Below are 18602 nucleotides of genomic sequence, written 5' to 3' on the forward strand. Positions count from 1 at the left end.
TTGCAAAATCTTTCATTCTTTAGTTAACCACAATCACATGACTGATGGTTTTAGTCCACAATGCCAACCCAAAGTCACTAGCTTGATGTAACGCTGCGCTTTAAAGACTTAAAAGACACTTTAGACTTTACCTGAACATTGTTTTAGAGAGAATATTTTGTCTAACAGTGTGTAATGATATGATCTGCATAACAGCGAGCAGGTGCTTGCAGAGCTCACACCGAGGCCTCCAGCCCCTGAACTGCACTCCGTATCCAGTAGTGTTCACACAGCACAGGGCTTCCAGTGTGTCCGACCAACACCATCCACGGTCAGTCACTACATCGCTGAGGAATCACTGAATGACCACAATTTACAATCGAACTCCAAAAGTTTTGGCACCCTTCTAAAAGATTTGACTTTCTTACATGAACATCATGACTGTGAACAAATATTTATATGTATATTGTTTGTGTGCTTTTAGGGTCGTGACTACAGGACCGATGAGGCCATTACATTTTGGAGGGAAAACTTTGACAAGATTCAGGTACAGTAAGGTGTAAAAATGAATGAATGAATGAATGAATGAATGAATGAATGAATGAATGAATGAATGAATGTGTTAGCAAGAAGTCATAAGCACAGACCAGATCCAGGCCAGTGTTGGTTTTTTTTTTCAAGAATCTTTTCCTTGTCCCTACTTAACATTGTTTGTCTTTTTCAGACAGTCCAAATGCTTTAGATTTATAGAAATAGAATAATTTATAAGTTTATTTAAAACAGAAGTCATGAACCCCAATAGACTTAGACTTCATATTTAATATAGAAGAATCGTTCAGTAAATCTAATCTATAAACACTGAATATGAGTGCTTATGTCTTATGTGCTTCTCCCAGATAGTAAGCAAGCTGGATTTTGTTTCAGAGGAATTCAGTTTCTCCTAGTGATTATTTGTATGTTATCTTTACATGTAATGAAAAACATGTCAAATTTAAAAAGTCAAAATGAACGTCATGACGACGTTTGTCAAAATGATATGATAATAACCCCAAATGTCCCACGTAATAATTGAACCCCTTAACATAACGCAACATACAATGTACACAACAATGTACATTGCCACAAAGCAGAAATTATTAAATTGATCCCTACTGAGCAAGCCAGAGGCAATGGTGGCAAGAGAAATAAACTTTCTGAGGTGACATATGGAAGAAACCTTGAGAGGAACCAATCTCAAAAAACAGGAAGCCAACCTCCACTGGGTGACACCAGATAGTACTATTACAGTACAAATCATTTGTCTTCTATAACTCAAGTCAGGTAGTGCTAAAGGTGTCGAGGGAAATTTTGAATCATTATATCAGTTTTATCATACAAATCTAACCTGTTCAGTATGACATGAGAGAATGGTAAAATAATGAAAGTACATTTTTCATGTTTATGGACAAATTTCTCTTCAAGGATTTGTAAGTTTCTATAGCTATAGTCATTATATGAAGAATGTTTATTTAAAAATAGACACATAGAACATACAAAGACCAGGCATTTTATTTTGTTTTAAACAACTGAAATGTTGTCACAAAGTCAGAAGTACTCGTTGTACAGAATGGCTTTGTACACCGAGAAACGTTTACGTTTGTAATATCACTTACTGATGGACATGGTATGAAGTTGGGATCATTTTCATGAAGGATGCCAGTCATGGAGTTGATTGTAAAAACCTATGAATTCTGTGGTTGTTCTCAAGCCTCAACTACAGGTTTTTGTATTTATTTAACAGGGCGTGACAGCAGTGAGAAACAGAGATGCTCCTTTTAAGAAGAACGCCAGTTTCAGCACTCCGATCCGTGAGCGCTTGGACCCCAATCCCGAGGACTGTACTGATATAGAAGAAGCCTAATTACGAAACAAAATGAGAAAGTAAACAGCTGTTTTATAAGCTCACTCTACTCTAAATTGTTTGTTCCAGAATATAAATATGTAAAATAAAAATCTTTGAACATTATGTACAACAGGCCAGAGTTCTCGCAGAAGTCAAACCGCCTAAGAACATCCTGTTCTTTCTGATGGTTTCCAGTTATCCCTAATACTTTTCCAACATCACTTATCATCTGGCAAATAAACTCAATAAGCTCCTTCCCTTTCGTCGAATCTTTTAACTGAAACTTTGCAGGCTGTGCTCGAACACTGACAACATTTATTTAGGTTTGTAGCTAGACGCAAAGCATCTGCCTTCCCACCCTACACAGGAACCCGCATTATATTGATGACACACCAAGTGTTTGCGCCGGCTTCCTTTTGAATGCAGCGGCTTACTTCCAGCACAGATGCACTAACCTTTCATGCTTTCAGCAGGGTAGCTATGGCAACAAGTCATTTTTAGACCATGTTCATGCATGCAGATTCACCCCCTTGTTTTTTTGGGAAGTATTTGTCATCTGGTAGAACCTACATGAATCTTAATTATTAGATGTTAATTATTGCTGGTTGTGTGTAGTTAATGGAGATTCACCCTGAAGCACATTAAAGTTTTTACCGAAATATTTATTATGTGTTTAGCATTTTGTTGGATGATGCTGTCTGTATTTTTGTTATTCCTGTAAGATGTTACCGATCGTGTGCTATAATGATGTCACACTGTTATTGCTATTGTTAATATTATTTTTTAAATTTATGTATTTATTTATTTTTAATAACCTTTGTTTCTTATACTTATGCTTCTTCTCAACTAGTAATATGCACCAACACACCAAGACAAATTCCTGTACATGCGGACCGGACCCTACAGTACCTGGCAATAAACCTGGTTCTGATTCTGAATCTGATTCTACAGGTAATTAAAGAATTGAAAGCTTGGTGTGAAGATGCATATACAGTAGATACCTTTGCAAGTTTGCATTTTACTGACTTAAAAAGTCCCCTATTTTCTTTTAAAGAGCCTAAAATCTTTTTAGTGTCTTGAAAAACACAGGTTCTTGTTGGAATATCACATTGTCGAGACTGAAATTGTCGACTGACTGTCGAGGCAGCTGAAAGGCTGACTGAATATTAAGACAAAAATCATGAAAGAATTATTTTTGAGGAATTTCAGCTTCAATATTCCATTGAGAAAAAAAAAGTATGATTTTGGACAAACTGTAAATTAGTTTTCAACCATCTAGAAATCATCAAATATACAGCTGAATACTTAAATCTGATTGGCTAAGATGTCACTTATGTAGCTTAAGCTTACAGATTTTATTGCTTAGCCAAACAGAGTTTTTCTTAGTGCCTACTCTTCATAACGTAAGAACAAAAAAAAACCACATAGGTACGTAAAGCCGAACAAGTTTTCTCATTATCGAAGCACAGCGCAGGCGCTTTCTGCAGAGCAGTACGACCTCTTTGCAACAGCAACCGGAGTGACAGAGCCGAGTGTGGGAGGCAAATCACAGTCAAGTAGGTGGGATGCTTCCGTGAACATGCACACACACACACACACACACACACACACACACACACACACACACACAGATGGTAAAAGACCTAATGGGCTTTCGATAATCAGTGACGTCATTCCTTCAGATTATTGTACTCGACTGCAAGGAAAAAGCTGTTGCCATCTAAGGAATATAAGAAATAAGAGTTATTCGAAAGGATATGCGTTTAAAATATGAGTAATGTGATATGCTTGATGAACGGGAAGACTTGTTCACCTTCCCAGAATGACCTTCAGTGGTCAAAATCTTAGACTATAAACAAATTTTTTGACTCACAGTCTCACAGAGGTTGTGGGAGTATAGAGGATGAGGTATGATCTTATGAGAGGAAAAGCATTTAAACACCACACTGAGAGAGGAAAGTTTCTATCACAAAATCTGTTCCCTCAAAAAAAAGTCTAATTTTCAGATCGTTTATTGAACAAAATATCTTACATTGTCTTGGATATACATATATACAAATATTAACCTGTATAGAACCAGGGCAAAATATCACTTCTGATGCCAGCACTAAGTTCAGTACATTGTACTTTTGCCGTATTCATGTGCTGTATTGTAGATACACATCAAATCACGTACAAATCTGAATATAGAAAGCACAAAAATAAAGTAAATCGTTGAGGAAAAAAAGTCCTCATCTATATCAACACTGGAAGTTGCATCTTCATTAACATTATCGTCATCATTATAAAAAAAAACACCTTTACAGTTTCTTTTGCAGTTAGAGCGGGTATGAAACATACCACATCCGAATTCCTCATAAGATATTAGGAGTAACATGTTCCATGTGAGGACAGGGCTGGTTTGTGCATCCTTTTACACAGAGAGCAAATTCCAGAAGGAGCAAAAAACCCAAGGATGGTACTAAAGAGGTTTTGTCCCAGTGCTTCCCTTCTTCAGCAGCACTCAGATAACATAGTCTTCTCCCCTAGTAGCCAATATGTTCTCATTTTGCCTTTGCCCTGAAAGAAGGAAAAGGCAGAGATCAATACGGCATATCGACAAGCTCTCAGGAGCAAATAGTCAACACTCAGTGCCTGCTCGAGGACAGCAGAGTGGCTTGAGTCGGCGAAGACCAACAACTAACCTAATTTGAGGCTCTCGAGCAAAACCTGTCTCTAATCGTTAAATATAATTACATAAAAGGGAGCCTCAGATTAGCTTATCTGAAAAAGTATCTTCATCAGGACTGAACTGCGTTTGTTTTCCATTCCTACAGGGACCCAGCGTGTATGCTGATGCTTCGTCTCTGCTACAGCTTGTAATCTGAGAAGCACAGACAGCAGCATCCATACCGCAGTCCAGAGAGATACAGTACATTACCTTTAATTCTATATCTCCTCGTAGCTGGAGGTCAAAGTAGCCAAACTCATCCAGCACCTCTTTGGTGGCCGAGGACATGTGTATCCGCAGGGCTGCAAGAAAAATGGGGGTGGGGGGTGGGGGTGGGGGTACAGCCAATCAGTGTAAGTGCACATCAGTGAGTGACAGCTGGACCCTTGATGACCGCAGACTTATGGAAAACCCCAGACTTGGAGTAATGTAATAAGTAATGTATGTATGCATGTAGTCTCTAGTGCTTTGGGTGTATTTGATGGGGAACACTCCATATGTGCATGTGCAATAGATTTTATGCTCTGAGCGGATACCGAGGCTTACTTAGAAGTGCAAAATAAATCACACAGGGTAGAGGGGCAGTGACTCCTGCATTCATTATTAATGGTTATTAAGTACAAGGAACTCAGCACAGGAAGTCAGGCAGAAAGTCAATACAAACAATGGATGCTATATGCCATGTCTGTGTGTGTGTGTGTGTGTGTGTGTGTGTGTGTAGACTGGTACGCTTGAACTGCTAAGTGCTCATTCACAACAGACTACGCTGCACTGTGAGACATGCTGCTAATGTTCACGTATCCATCAGGATGCTATTGATAGACGGTGACTATGCGAGCTAGCAGGCTGCTAAATTAATCGATTGCGCAGACGATTATAAATGAACTCTTCCAATAAGACAAAGGCCAATAAATGCCTGCACCAATTTCTCATCACTAATCAGGATGGAAAACGTATAGATTTACGAATACCATGTTTATTTAGTAAGTACAACGTATTAGTTTTATTCCCCGCGTAGTGCCGTGACATTCAGAGAACATAATGAATGTAGATCAACTATACAATCGGAATGCTACTTGAGATTTTGTTTTGATTTAGAAATTGCCCCAAAACTAATTTTATGTACTATCACTTTTAGATTAGTTCAGATAAGTCTATTAAAACATTAAAGCTCAAATTATGCATAAGATTTATGGATTATATACATATAAAAAACAACAGCAACATCAACAAAAAAACAATCCCACTACATTCAGTAGTTTTAGTGTTGCTCAGTTACTACTACTGGGAAGATTTAGGGCTTTACAATGCTGTTATGTTATACCACATGTAACAGTGAATACTCAGATTTGGATCGACTATGACTATAAATTTCACCTTCTGTGTTTTACAGTGTTTAAACATAATAGCTTTCACTTTGCCAGTATAATATTACAGACAAATAAATATAAACCGCATTCAATTAATCAATATTTTAACATTCCTACTATAGATTACTTATACAATCAGTGGCCACAGCGAATGTTGTACACATTGTCAAGTCTCTGTCACGGATGAGACACGGACTTTATGATGTAAAAAACTGGATGATTTTTCTCTCCTCTTATTTTAAATCTGAAATTGAGCACCGAATTGTGCGCTACTTGAGTCGCCTATTCATCAAAAACGTTCTTTCTCTTACACAAGGACATTTATTTTGCTTCTGCTTGAGTCATTACTTTTACTAAAGTGAAGTTTTTAGCTTCTCTTTCTACCTTAGAAAGTTCTAGAGATTGTTTTATGTCACGTACCTTCCCCGGTGGACTCCATCCTTGATGCTGTGTTGACAGTGTCTCCAAATAAACAGTACCTGGGCATTTTGAGTCCTACTACACCTGCACAGACAGGCCCTGTATACACACACACACACACATACACACACACACACACAGTTGTGGGAGATTTATAAACTCCTGCCAGAAGACACCATACAGATCTCTCTGATCCTATCAACTGACAGGTTGAGGGTTCACACTGAGGACATTGATCTCTTGCAGTCTTTCCAGCCTTAATCTCATTACAACAGCCACTGCGGTGTGCATATACACAAGCTGACAGAGACTGACAGAGATTTGTGAGAGCATGCTGCGGGATTTTCTCGAAAGTAAGGGGAAGAGGATTACTGCTTGGCTGTGTGGCCTTGTGAGTTTAAGAGAAAGCATTAATTAAGTACTAATGCTGTGTCTCAGCCCTAACAAGATGGGGGCCAGGACTCACCTTGGTAAAAGCAACGCGTTTGATTCGAGACAATACGACATGTGTGTATCGTGTGCATGTGTCCGATCTTAAATCAAATCGGTTTCTGTTTCGGTCATTTAAAGCAGGCATAAAGTGCAGACTATGATGAAGCAATTCAATGAAAGATTATTTAAGCCAATAATCAGATGTGCATGTAGACTATTAATCAGATACACACACAATCAGAAGAAGGAGAAAAATAAGCTGGTTCTGATCTTTGGATCAGAATAGTGAGAGCTTAAAGAGGGACACATGGAAAAGCACGGATTAAAAACGTCGATCGTAAAATGTTTAGCAAACATTTCTCTGCTTTTACTTACTACACTTGAAAAGATCGCCTATGTTACTATAAAGCAGAATTGATAGCTGATAGCTGATTATCAGATTACTTAAATACACACAAACACGGTGCTGACACGAATGCCAAAATCAGTTTGCAGTTAATCTGATTATTTTGTACATGTAAACACATTCTGTAGCGATTTGCAATCTGAACGCACGTTTTCGCTTGAGCCAACTTCCAACAGCAGAAAAAGTACCTGTGTGGATTCCGATGCGTAACCACAGCTGGTCATTGGGTCTGTGTCTGATTTTAAAGCTTTTAACCTGCTCCAGCAAAGCTAACGACATTCCGGCGATCTCACGTGCGTGGAGTTTGCCGTTACGTACAGGTAGACCAGACACCACCATATAGGCATCACCGATGGTCTCCACCTAAAATAAAGAAGATAGATGTCTTGATCCATGTGTCGTTACGTTATTGTTTAGAGTGTAAGATATAAATATTTAACAACCTTAGAAAACGAAGAAATGGTTTAAGATGTTACTCACCTTATAAACATCAAAATTATCAATGATGGCATCAAAACATGTGTATAAGTCATTCAGCAGTGTTACAACCTGCAAAGAAACATGGCTTCAGTCACATTTCATTCTCAGGAAACATTACAACAAACTTTGTTATTTTAGTAAATCTAATTCAGATTTCCCGCAGTGTGAACGGAAACTTTCACCCAGGGGTCGGCATTGAATGTTTTATCATATCACACTCTACAGTGGTGGTTAACATGAAGCTCATATAAAAGTAGACAGAATAAGCAGCATTTTATAAGTATTTTTGTTTCTACCCTTTTCACTAGGAGTAAGATGTTCATTAAAAAAAAAAATAATAATAATAATTTCTTTTCATACAAATATTTCTATGAAGATATCGAACCCATTTCTGTTCTCGGAAGTTCTTGGTCACAAAAAGAATCCCTACACGATCTAACCTATATCAATTTATTAACTCACTCTCATTATTAAATATCGTATACAAAACATTTCTTTTCCCTTTTCACCTTTTTTCCTCTAATAAAGAAACTCTTAAGCCTCTTAAAAGTCCTCCTCACTTCTAACACTTTTTGAACACTTTTTTATGCTGCGGCGCCCGGGGAGCAGTTGGGGGGTTTGGTGCCTTGCTCAAGGGCACCTCAGCCGTGGCCGGCCCGAGACTCGAACCCACAACCTTAGGGTTAGGAGTCAGACTCTCCAACCATTAGGCCACGACTTATGATGCTTTATGAATGACTTTTATCTTTACTAGGATCTTCTATTTCATCTTAAAGGCAAACTTCCACATTTCTAAGAATGTTTTCTTTAGAATTACATGACTAGGAGAAACTCTTTACACTTACACTTTTCATGAATACGGGCCCTGAATTGACAAAAATATATAAAACAAAAGTCTGACACTTGTTGAAATGATCCATTATAAACGCTTAGGTATATTACTGATATACTGTCTTAAAAAATTTCGATATAAAAGCATTGATGGTGAATTTCTAACATCCTCTTCAGCCAGTTACACCTCAGAGCCTGGTTTAATTAGTTCAGGGTTCTTCCATGCCATCTCTGTTCAGTTCTCCCACGAATTAATTGGAGCATTATTGCTGGTATACAGCAGTTATCTCACAAATCTCCCTGGAGGTCAGTCACCTTCTTAGTTAGCAAGTAGAACTTTTCTCTGGATATTTCCTGCAAACCCGAGTAGCCTCAGAATATTTAAAAGACCCCCATTGTATCTTCTGCACTATTATTTTCCATGAAGATTCAGGAACCAAAAAAACTTCTTTGGTTTGACGCATTTCAGCACGAACTGCTCGAGCTTCCCTCAAATGAAAATAGTTTCTTCCTCCTCTTTTGGATGCAAGCCCAAACACAGACTGTACCGAGGAAAAATTTGCATGAATAAAGTAAGTGGTAATGAATACAACACAATGAGAGCAATAACAATGTGAATAGAAAATTAATCACACTGATGCTAAGAGATAAAACTTGGAGATTAAAGTGCAGAAAAGGTGAAATATTGACTGTTATATTAATGAAGGAATAAACCCTATAATTAACAGTACATCCCAAAATGTTTTCTTTCTCTTATATCGTGTTAAATTACAAATAATAAATTATTTAATGACACGCTCTTATTTTTATCTGTTCATAGTATAAATAGTGCATCTGCTAGATTTCAGTTAGAAGATGCAGCTATAAAGCGTAGCGTCCGCTTTCGACTCTTGTAAAATGAAGACAAAAATAAGAAGCATGTACAGAGAAAAGTATCAAAAATAAACAACGCAAAGACATTGTTAAAACGGTTCACACTTAATTCAAAGCAGGGTTTAGCGCAGATTTTTCCCAGCATTATAAAGTCCTACTCTTAGGCAGAGTTAGCATGGCTTTTGCTGAAAGTGTTCAGTGTCAAATGGTGTGGTGTTAGAATGCAACAGAAACCCAATGAGAAACAATGTGAGTGTAGCTCATATCACGTGAAAACCAGGACGTAGCTACATTAATAAAAATGGTTCGGTAGAGTCAAGCGGCAAAACACTGAACATCACAGACGTGCACAGTGTAGCAATGGGGAAATAGACTGAAAAATTTGAGGAAATTCAGTATCAACGAACACCAACATGACAGACATAAAAAGGCCAAAAAAAGATTAGAAATCTGTGAAAGAGAAAGATATCTGCTCGAGTGCAGATTGGAAAACCTGAAATTTTTTTCTCCTTTATGTGAAACCTGAAACAAGCCATCATTTAAAGCGGTCACATGACGTATTTATCCAATCACGATTGCTGACGGTGCAAATAGATTCAAAGATCCAGGATTCATTGTTTATTAATCCCAGGTACAGTGTGAGTAGTGTGAAACCTCAAACTACAAACCCCAGGATAAGCGGTAGAAAATGAATGATTGAATGAATGTTGTTGGATAGACTACACTCTATATGTGTTCTGATGTATATTCATGCCTAATAATATGTCACAACACAACATGGTGAGTCACACCTGTGAATATGACATTTTTAGTGATGATTAATAAAATGCCGTGAGAAATTCACAGGAGGAAAAAAAACATATTCTGTTAACCTGGAGTTTACAATCACACAGAACTATTTCACCATATCCACAATCTTTTTTGTTTGTTTATTGTTAGCCTTAGATTATGTAGTATGCAACACACAAGCTACCTTTCTCATATGTCTTAGTAAGGGATTTTTTATTTCCTCTATTTTCACACATTGTGAATACACTTCTGTCATAGCAAAGAGATGAAAGCTTGAACAATGTACTGGCTTTTGACCATCCCTGGCTTAAGTTAAACAGCGACTTCTGTTCAGTGTCTAATTCATTAAACATGATTTGAGATTCATACAAACACAACCAATCCCTCCCACTATAACGTAGAGAATTTTCCTGGAATCAGATAACAAACTATAGACCATATTTGGCCATCAGAGTTTAAGCCTTCTTCCTCAAAAGGTGATCGTGTTTTAAGAATACATTTTTCTTGAGGGAAAGCCAAGGACAGAAGAACACCAAGGACATTTATCTCTTTATGGGGCCTGCTCTTCCTTAAGAATGTCATGCTTAATAAATATAGCCACAGACATTTTAGGACCTTTGTTTATTTGTAATGCTAAAGCTCTTCATGCTGTAATGGTACCATGAATACCGAATATGACAACATTAAATTATAATATTAATTTTTTAAATAAAATAAAAATAACCAACAACAATAATAATAATCATAAAGCAATTCTTTTATTTTCAAACACATAGACATGTACCTGTAACGGTGTGCTTTCAGCAGACATTGAAGTGAAGCCCACTATGTCACTGAAATAGATGGTGACGCTGTCAAAAGCCTCTGCCTGCACCGTCTCTCCTCTCTTCAGCTGCTCTGCTACTGAACTGAGAGGGAAAAAACATGAATATTAAAAAGAGGTCAAGAAACCGAACAGCAAAATCACTGCACAGTTCCAGCGTGATTCTAACACTAATACATTTCGACCAAAAATAATAACCATGGGCAGTCTTGAGCAATTTACCAGGCCCCAAAACTTCAGAACCGTGACAGCCGACTAAGGAGTTATAGTATGTTTCAGGCAAATGCGTGTACAAGGGATAAAATTAAAACATTAGTTTTGAACACTGCACTGCATGGTAGCCAAACTCAACTTTGGTTCTCAGCCTTTTCCCGATATAACAACAGAAAATCCTTCTTTCCACAAGGGAAAAAAGATCAATTAATGATAGAGCCAGAGACGTGGATTTTCCTGTTTCTCGCAAAGAGGGCTTAAAATTCTCAGCCGTTCCCACAGTCCTCAGCAGTCACTTCAGCTGGCTTTAATGTTCCTCCCTGCTTACATAATTATGTCTAAAATAGAGGACAATGCCAGGACAATCATCTATTTTCAGCAGGAAAAAAAAATTTAGTGAAAGTACATCACAAGTTGTGTGTGTGTGTGTGTGTGTGTGTGTGTGTGTGTGTGTGTGTGTGTGTGTGTGTGTGTGTGTGTGTGTATGTGTGTGTGTGTGTGTAGAGGGGGAGGGCAAGGGGTTTAATAACCTTTCATTCATCAAGTTGTGGTTAATAGCTTGGCAGCAATAAGGAAACTCGAATGTGCACATTAGAAAATAACAAAAGCAAAGGTTTCTCACTGTGGCAAGATTTGGTAAAGCAGATTTTCGGCTCTCCTCTTTTCCTCTAAGTAGGCCTGCGTTCGCTCCTCCACCAGATTCTCCAGGTTGTTGGCGTACTGCTCCATTCGGGAAAGCAGGTTATTGAGGATGCTGGTGCTCCCTTCTCTGCCACGAAAACAATCAGCAGTCAGAAACTCAAACACCTTCATATTTACATATTTCATATTTATAATCAAGTCACATAAATACAGAAAGTAAATTTGTTTGAAGACAAGATTTCTTAAAGGATGATTTTCAATGATTATGAGGTTGATTTACCATTTGTTTCACTTGATTAGTAATTATTAACTAATAGCTAGAATGTAATTATTGCCATTCCTTTATGCGCATACTTTTTACACAGCTAGCTAACATTATTCATTCACCGTTAGCACCAGCATGCAATCATAAGTAAAAAAGCTAACTGACGAGTTTCCTGTCGGAATTTTTAAAAGATATAATTACTCTAGCGTGTACTATAGAAGGCTAGGAATTATTCACTAACATGACAAGATTTATATCAGATATTCTAGATATTTTAATAATGTTCACTGTTAATGCTATTAGGCTAGTTATTTTCTGACAACCTGATAGGATTTCTGGCAAATATTTTAAAGATAATTGTATTATATTATATGTGTAATAAATGTTAATAGCTTTCACTGCTAATGCTAGTAGACTAGCTATGTTTGCTAAACCTATCAGAATTTCTGACAGAATTTTGAAGATATATTTTATACATAAATGCGAATAGCAGCCGGATTCCTGAAGGGATCAGACTCAAGGATTGATAAATCTAAATAGATGATTTGTCATTTTTTAACCCTCACAGATTACAAAGTTTTTCATTTCCATTGAATTATAATGAGTAATTATTTGCTTGTGTCTGATTAATGACCACTAACAGAAGAATGCTGTACCTCTACTGTGTGAAGCAATCACAATCTCAGTCCACTCTGGTTCCTCTTAATATGCCAGGCTTGTGCTACAAATGTAAGGTTGAGTATCTATGCGAGACATGTAGATGTGGGCTGAATCATGCTCAGTCGGTGCACTAACTCAGAGAACTGAATGATTCAGATCTATTCTGGGTCAGAACTCACACCTACATGCACCATTACAGACGCATGAGTATTAAAAAAAGCTGATCTCTGTAACAAGCCTTGATAAGTACACTTTGTCCATTTTTTTTTCAAATTCCTATTTGCATAGATAGATTCTATTCTTTTGCATACCGAAAACATCCCAAGACCCACCACAACATACCATGCATTTCATTAAGAAAAGAGGTCCCTTTTTAAATTAACGACGCCTGGCAAACGTTTTAGCAAAACATTTTAACATGTCAACTAGTCCTCGTAAATCAATCAATTTTTTTAAATCCATACTGGAATCCATTTATCAATCAAATGAAAAGTGGAGTAAGAATAGCTGTGGAGGTAAAAATATATATATATATAAAGTGTGAGAGTGCCTAGTATTGCAAATGACAGTAGTGTGCATCATATATGGGGATGAAGTAGGGCTGGGCGATATGGCTGAAAACTGTATCACGATATCAGATACCAAACATGATACTGTTACATGATTGGCTGTTAGCGAGATATATATATATATTAAACTAGAGATCAGTGATCTTATTAAACAAGTACTATTAGGTTAAACAAAACAAAGTTGGGTTTTTATAAATAAGCAAAGCAAATTTAACAGTATGATTCTATACAGTACAACAGAACAAAATTTTATTTAACATTTGTTTGAACATCTGAAGTAACACATCAGTGAAGGATTCTATTATATTTTCTAAGTACTTATTTATTGGGAAGATTTCAGCAAAAATAATAGCCAAGGGTTTATGAGGGTAAACACTCATACAGTATGGTATTCATGGATGTTAAGATCATCACTCATAATGAATTTCTATGACAATTATATCTACTAAATAAGTCTTCTGGACTTTTGAATAAAGTCTGTGAAACAAGAAATACTGTAGTTTTGATTAAATCTAACATATTAAAAAATTAATTAAAAATACTTTCAAACAATACTAAAACATTTAAACTAAACATGACACCATTTCACGAATATCATGTTTACAACTATCCATTTTTTATCCACCTCCTACAGTACACCTTATACAGAATACCAGAACTTTATTGTGATTATGCGTTTTTCTGTATTAAAACGTCACACTATGATATAATAATATCCACCATTCATTCAAACTGAATCACTGCACAGGTCCGATCTGGCATGCACTTTAGTAGCAGCACTCACTTGTTGAGTTTGCTAATGAAGATCTTGATGTGGCTGAAATCTGGCCGTTCAGTGGGATCCTCTGCCCAGCAGTTGTCCATTAGTGTGGTCAGCTCCTCACAGTGGTGCGAGTTATCTGTCGTGGGACGGAAATAGGGCTTCTGGCCGTTGCGCACTTTCTGGATTATTTCTGAAACACAGAACATCTGAATGAACATAAATAAACAAGGCATGTGGTAAAATCAATCACTTCCTACTGCACACTGATTCAGTAATAGTGTCTAATAAATGGGTTTTTTTTGCAAACACCTTCAGAATGTATCACATTTGATGCAATTTACTGTTTGAGTTTTATTTTTATATTTATTTATACACAATAATGTACTCTTTTTACATATAAACTCCACCATACTGTGGACAAATTAAAAATAGCTTATTGACACTATAGGGAATAATAGTACAATAACATTTTAGAACAACTAAATAGAGGTTTATATATAATTTTTTTAGATATCGCATTAAAGTTTTCTTTTATTTTCAGTAGTGTTAAAGTTTTGGCACCCTGCGAAGGGAAAACCTGCAACTATACCCCATATATAACATTAAATAAGCTAAAAGATTATGTTTTTTTTCCTTCTGTGAATTTCTCACGGCATTTTATTAATCATCACTAAAAATGTCATATTCACAGGTGTGACTCACCATGTTGTGTTGTGACATATTATTAGACATGAATATACATCAGAACACATATAGAGTGTAGTCTATCCAACAACATTCATTCAATCATTCATTTTCTACCACTTATCCGAACTTCTCGGGTCACGGGGAGCCTGTGCCTATCTCAGACGTCTTCGGGCATCAAGACAGGATAAACCCTGGACGGAGTGCCAACCCATCACAGGGCACACACACACTCTCATTCACTCACGCAGTCACACACTACGGACAATTTTCCAGAGATGCCAATCAACCTACCATGCATGTCTTTGGACTGGGGGAGGAAACCGGAGTACCCAGAGGAAACCCCGGAGGCACAGGGAGAACATCCAAACTCCACACACACAAGGCTGAGGTGGGAATCGAACCCCCACCCCTGGAGGTGTGAGGCAAACGTGCTAACCACTAAGCCACCGTGCCCCTCCTTATCCAACAACATGTTGAATCTAATTTACCTTTCGGGCTCAGATCCATGCCTTCTACATAGAAAGGCCCATTTCTCAAAGCAATCTCCTGAAGGATGATACCAAAACTGTACACATCTCCTTTCTGGGTTCCCTGTGGTGGAGGTCTGTCATATATCAGTAACTCTGGAGCTGTCCACAATTTCCCTGAAATATCAAAACATTAACAATCTGAACAATGTTTCGTTCAATTCATTGATTCATTTTCATTGATTCAATTTTCCGGCTTTAGAGCAAATAAATTAAATGTTTTAAATAGTTCACAAATGTTAATTATTTAATGTGTTTTTAGCTTAACATTCGCTTACTTGCATAAAGTTCATGCGAGTCATCATTTTCGTTGGCCGAACGAAAGGTTGCCAGACCATAATCTGTAATTTTCAGGACAAATCGACTGTCCACTACGCAGTTCGATGATTTCAAATTTCCATGGGAACCAATGTAGCTGTTGTGCAGATAATTCATTCCCTAACACCAATAGAAAAAACACAATCTTAAGAATGTTTACCAAAATTTCATTCATATGTCTTTCAGCTAAATGTAGACAAAACCAATTTAAGATTATTAAAACCTATCACAACTGTACTAATTTAAAGCTTAAAATCAAGAGTCTCGCTCTACAGGCAGATAATTTTACTCATTTTAAGCATTTATTTTTTTTAAATAAGCAAAATAATCTGCCACTAGCACTGTATACTGAACTGAATTATAAAATACCCAGACATAGGTTTAATAATCTAATATTTCGTTAATTGTTCTCTTATAATAGGGAATACTAGGTAAATCTGGCTATATTCAAGATATAAGTGCTCCTGAGCTGCATAAAAAAAAATACAGTTGTTTTTTTTTAACACCAGAAGGCAAGTGGGATTAATTACAGCAGTTAAATGAATATGGAAATGACAGACAACAAACAAGCCACTCCAAAAAGTATTATCTGCAATAATTTCTAAATTAAACGATTTTCTGTATTCAAAAGCAATTTAAAGCTTAGCATCATCTCTGTGATTCTGTGACTGTCACAAACAAATAACCGCAAGGGAAAAAGATTTTTCTTCAGTTTTCTCTCTATGCTTCTGTCTTATTACTTAAGGGATCGATTAGAATTTTTTTCATTGAAAGCATGGAGCTTTTGTGTATCTCCAAAAAAAATAAAAAATTTCTACTTTTGTATCTTTCAAAAGTACCATCATTCTATCTCTGTTCCATCGCTAACAGGGTTCCTTTCACTCATGAAAAAATTGTCAAGGCAACACAAAGACAATGTCCGAGATGGCTATTAAGACTATTAAAATCCTTTTAGCGTAACCGATTATTTACTGAAATGAATCCATCTTCTCCAAAACATATGTGTTGTTGAGGAAGCTATTAAGTGCTTTTTTTTTTTTTTTGCTTTGACGAGGCTGAATAATTTGGCAAGCATTACTCTCACACACCTTGACAATGTCATTGATCAGTGAGAACCGAAACATCCAGTCCAGATTGATGCTCTCGTTTTCCAAAATGTCCTGCAAAAGCAAAACTGTAATCAACACCTTAGACATCCAAACCAAAAGCATTGAGTCATTTAGGTCTGTAATGAAAAGCTAAGTTTGTTAAATGAAAGTGTCAGAAAATGAATTATATGAAATGAATGAAAATTATACAATGAACCAACAAGGTCTACATACAAGTCTTCACACAGCAAGAAGAAAGTCACTGATATTCATAATTGTACATACATTCCACAAAATATATTAGCCAGATACTGTAGCTAATCTGACAGGATTTAAGTCATTATTACAAATGTCAGCTTGTACTGCTAACGCTACTCAACACTTGCTAACCTGACAGGATTTGTAAATTAATAATTAACTTAATAATAGCCAGATAGCTAACATCAGATCATCTGACAGGATTCTAGTTCATATTAATTAGTGAAGGAACATATCCATAACACATATATACTCCTAAATGTTCATAATCCTCACTGCTAATAAATAGCTTAGCTGATATAATTTCTGACAGGACTTTAGGTAATATTATCAAATGCAGGACCTTTCACTGTTAACATTTGCTATCCTGACAAGATTTATGACATTATATATATATATATATATATTTTAGGTCAGATTCATAAAATTTTTCCTTAACCATCAACCTTCACCACTGCAATCACATATGTTAGCCCTAGCATGTTAGCTAGCGCTCTGGCTAAAATTATCTTTGAAAATAATTATGTTTATACAATAGATGTGATCCTGTCAGAAATCCTGTCAGGTGTGCAGGTTTGCTATATCTAACATGAACTATATATCATACGAGCCCACAAAAGAATCATAACACCAAAAAACAGATGTTTTTATCCAATTATGTTCAGAAGAACAATCAAAATTGAAAAAAATATATTTTTAAGGACCTCAGAAATGAAAGTCTGAAAATTCAATATGTTTATTAGTCTGTGTAATTCGAGCATCTTGCTAATGACATGAACATGCACATACAAATATCTAAAACATCTAGAAAAGTTTACCTGTAGGCTTCCCCGTGGGCAATACTCAGTCACAATGCAGACGTTTGGAGGGTCGATACAAGCACCAATAAACCTGGTGAGATGGTTGAACTGGACATCCCTCATCTAAAACCAACACGTAGAAAGCATTTTCTGTTATTTCTTTTTGAGAGAGCTCTGATTACTGGGTTATGCCACTTCAAATTAGGACAATCTCAAAAGAGCAAGAAAAGAGCATAAAAACAGTATCCCCAAACTGCTTTATATTCTCAGCTGCTATGATCCCAGTAACCTCTAAACCCTGTGTTTTCAAAGGTGACCTGAGTGAAAGCATCCCTTCAGTGTACTCAGGCTAAGGCCAGTTAGCATAGCCTTTGACCTACATAATCACCTCCCTGGTGAGGAGCTAAACTACAGGAGTCACACCTGTGTAGTAACTCCCAATGCGTAACATCCTTAAGATGTTGGAGTGTGTATTGGTTAAAGCAATATAAAATAATGTCCTTGGACCCCTTCAAGATCGCTGTACTCATTTAGTTTATAAACACAATCCAACATTTCAAATATTAGGCACATTAGATAACCGTGTACTATTCTATTCTATTCTATCTATCTATCTATCTATCTATCTATCTATCTATCTATCTATCTATCTATCTATCTATCTATCTATCTATCTATCTAATCTACTGTTTCTTGTTCCTGAATGTTTTACCTCAAATAAACAAACAAACAAATAAATAAATAAATAAATAAATAAATAAATAAATAAATAAATAAATAAATAAATAGCTTCACAGGCTGCCACAGATGGGGTCAC

At 36.5% G+C, this 18602-nt stretch overlaps 2 protein-coding genes across 5 annotated transcripts in view; one reads left to right on the top strand and one right to left on the bottom strand.

Moving 5' to 3' along the window:
* The window catches only part of spag8 (sperm associated antigen 8), a 5400-nt gene extending 2588 nt beyond the window's left edge, over positions 1 to 2812 (top strand). Inside the window, exons 4-7 of one of the 3 annotated variants that reach the window (XM_027143920.2) lie at positions 196 to 310; positions 464 to 526; positions 1760 to 1899; positions 2712 to 2812. In XM_027143920.2, the coding sequence (XP_026999721.1) occupies positions 196 to 310; positions 464 to 526; positions 1760 to 1879 (298 nt within the window). In that variant the 3' untranslated portion in view covers positions 1880 to 1899; positions 2712 to 2812. Of the gene's footprint in view, positions 1 to 195; positions 311 to 463; positions 527 to 1759; positions 2525 to 2711 lie in introns of those variants that run through there. The other 2 variants (XM_027143902.2, XM_027143911.2) reach the window with 2 other exon arrangements.
* A 1045-nt stretch (positions 2813 to 3857) lies between these two features.
* npr2 (natriuretic peptide receptor 2) overlaps positions 3858 to 18602 on the bottom strand; it is a 39862-nt gene continuing 25117 nt past the window's right edge. For both annotated transcript variants that reach the window (XM_047809306.1, XM_027143874.2), the window contains exons 11-22: positions 17804 to 17908; positions 16728 to 16799; positions 15600 to 15759; positions 15283 to 15438; positions 14129 to 14297; positions 11831 to 11977; positions 10957 to 11080; positions 7680 to 7748; positions 7388 to 7562; positions 6362 to 6460; positions 4782 to 4873; positions 3858 to 4420 (exon numbers count right to left, since the gene is read on the bottom strand). In XM_047809306.1, coding sequence (XP_047665262.1) covers positions 4355 to 4420; positions 4782 to 4873; positions 6362 to 6460; positions 7388 to 7562; positions 7680 to 7748; positions 10957 to 11080; positions 11831 to 11977; positions 14129 to 14297; positions 15283 to 15438; positions 15600 to 15759; positions 16728 to 16799; positions 17804 to 17908 — 1434 coding nt within the window. In that variant the 3' untranslated portion in view covers positions 3858 to 4354. The remainder of the gene's footprint in view (positions 4421 to 4781; positions 4874 to 6361; positions 6461 to 7387; positions 7563 to 7679; positions 7749 to 10956; positions 11081 to 11830; positions 11978 to 14128; positions 14298 to 15282; positions 15439 to 15599; positions 15760 to 16727; positions 16800 to 17803; positions 17909 to 18602) is intronic.

This window comes from Tachysurus fulvidraco, chromosome 26 (assembly GCF_022655615.1).
Source record: "Tachysurus fulvidraco isolate hzauxx_2018 chromosome 26, HZAU_PFXX_2.0, whole genome shotgun sequence".
Taxonomy (NCBI): domain Eukaryota; kingdom Metazoa; phylum Chordata; class Actinopteri; order Siluriformes; family Bagridae; genus Tachysurus; species Tachysurus fulvidraco.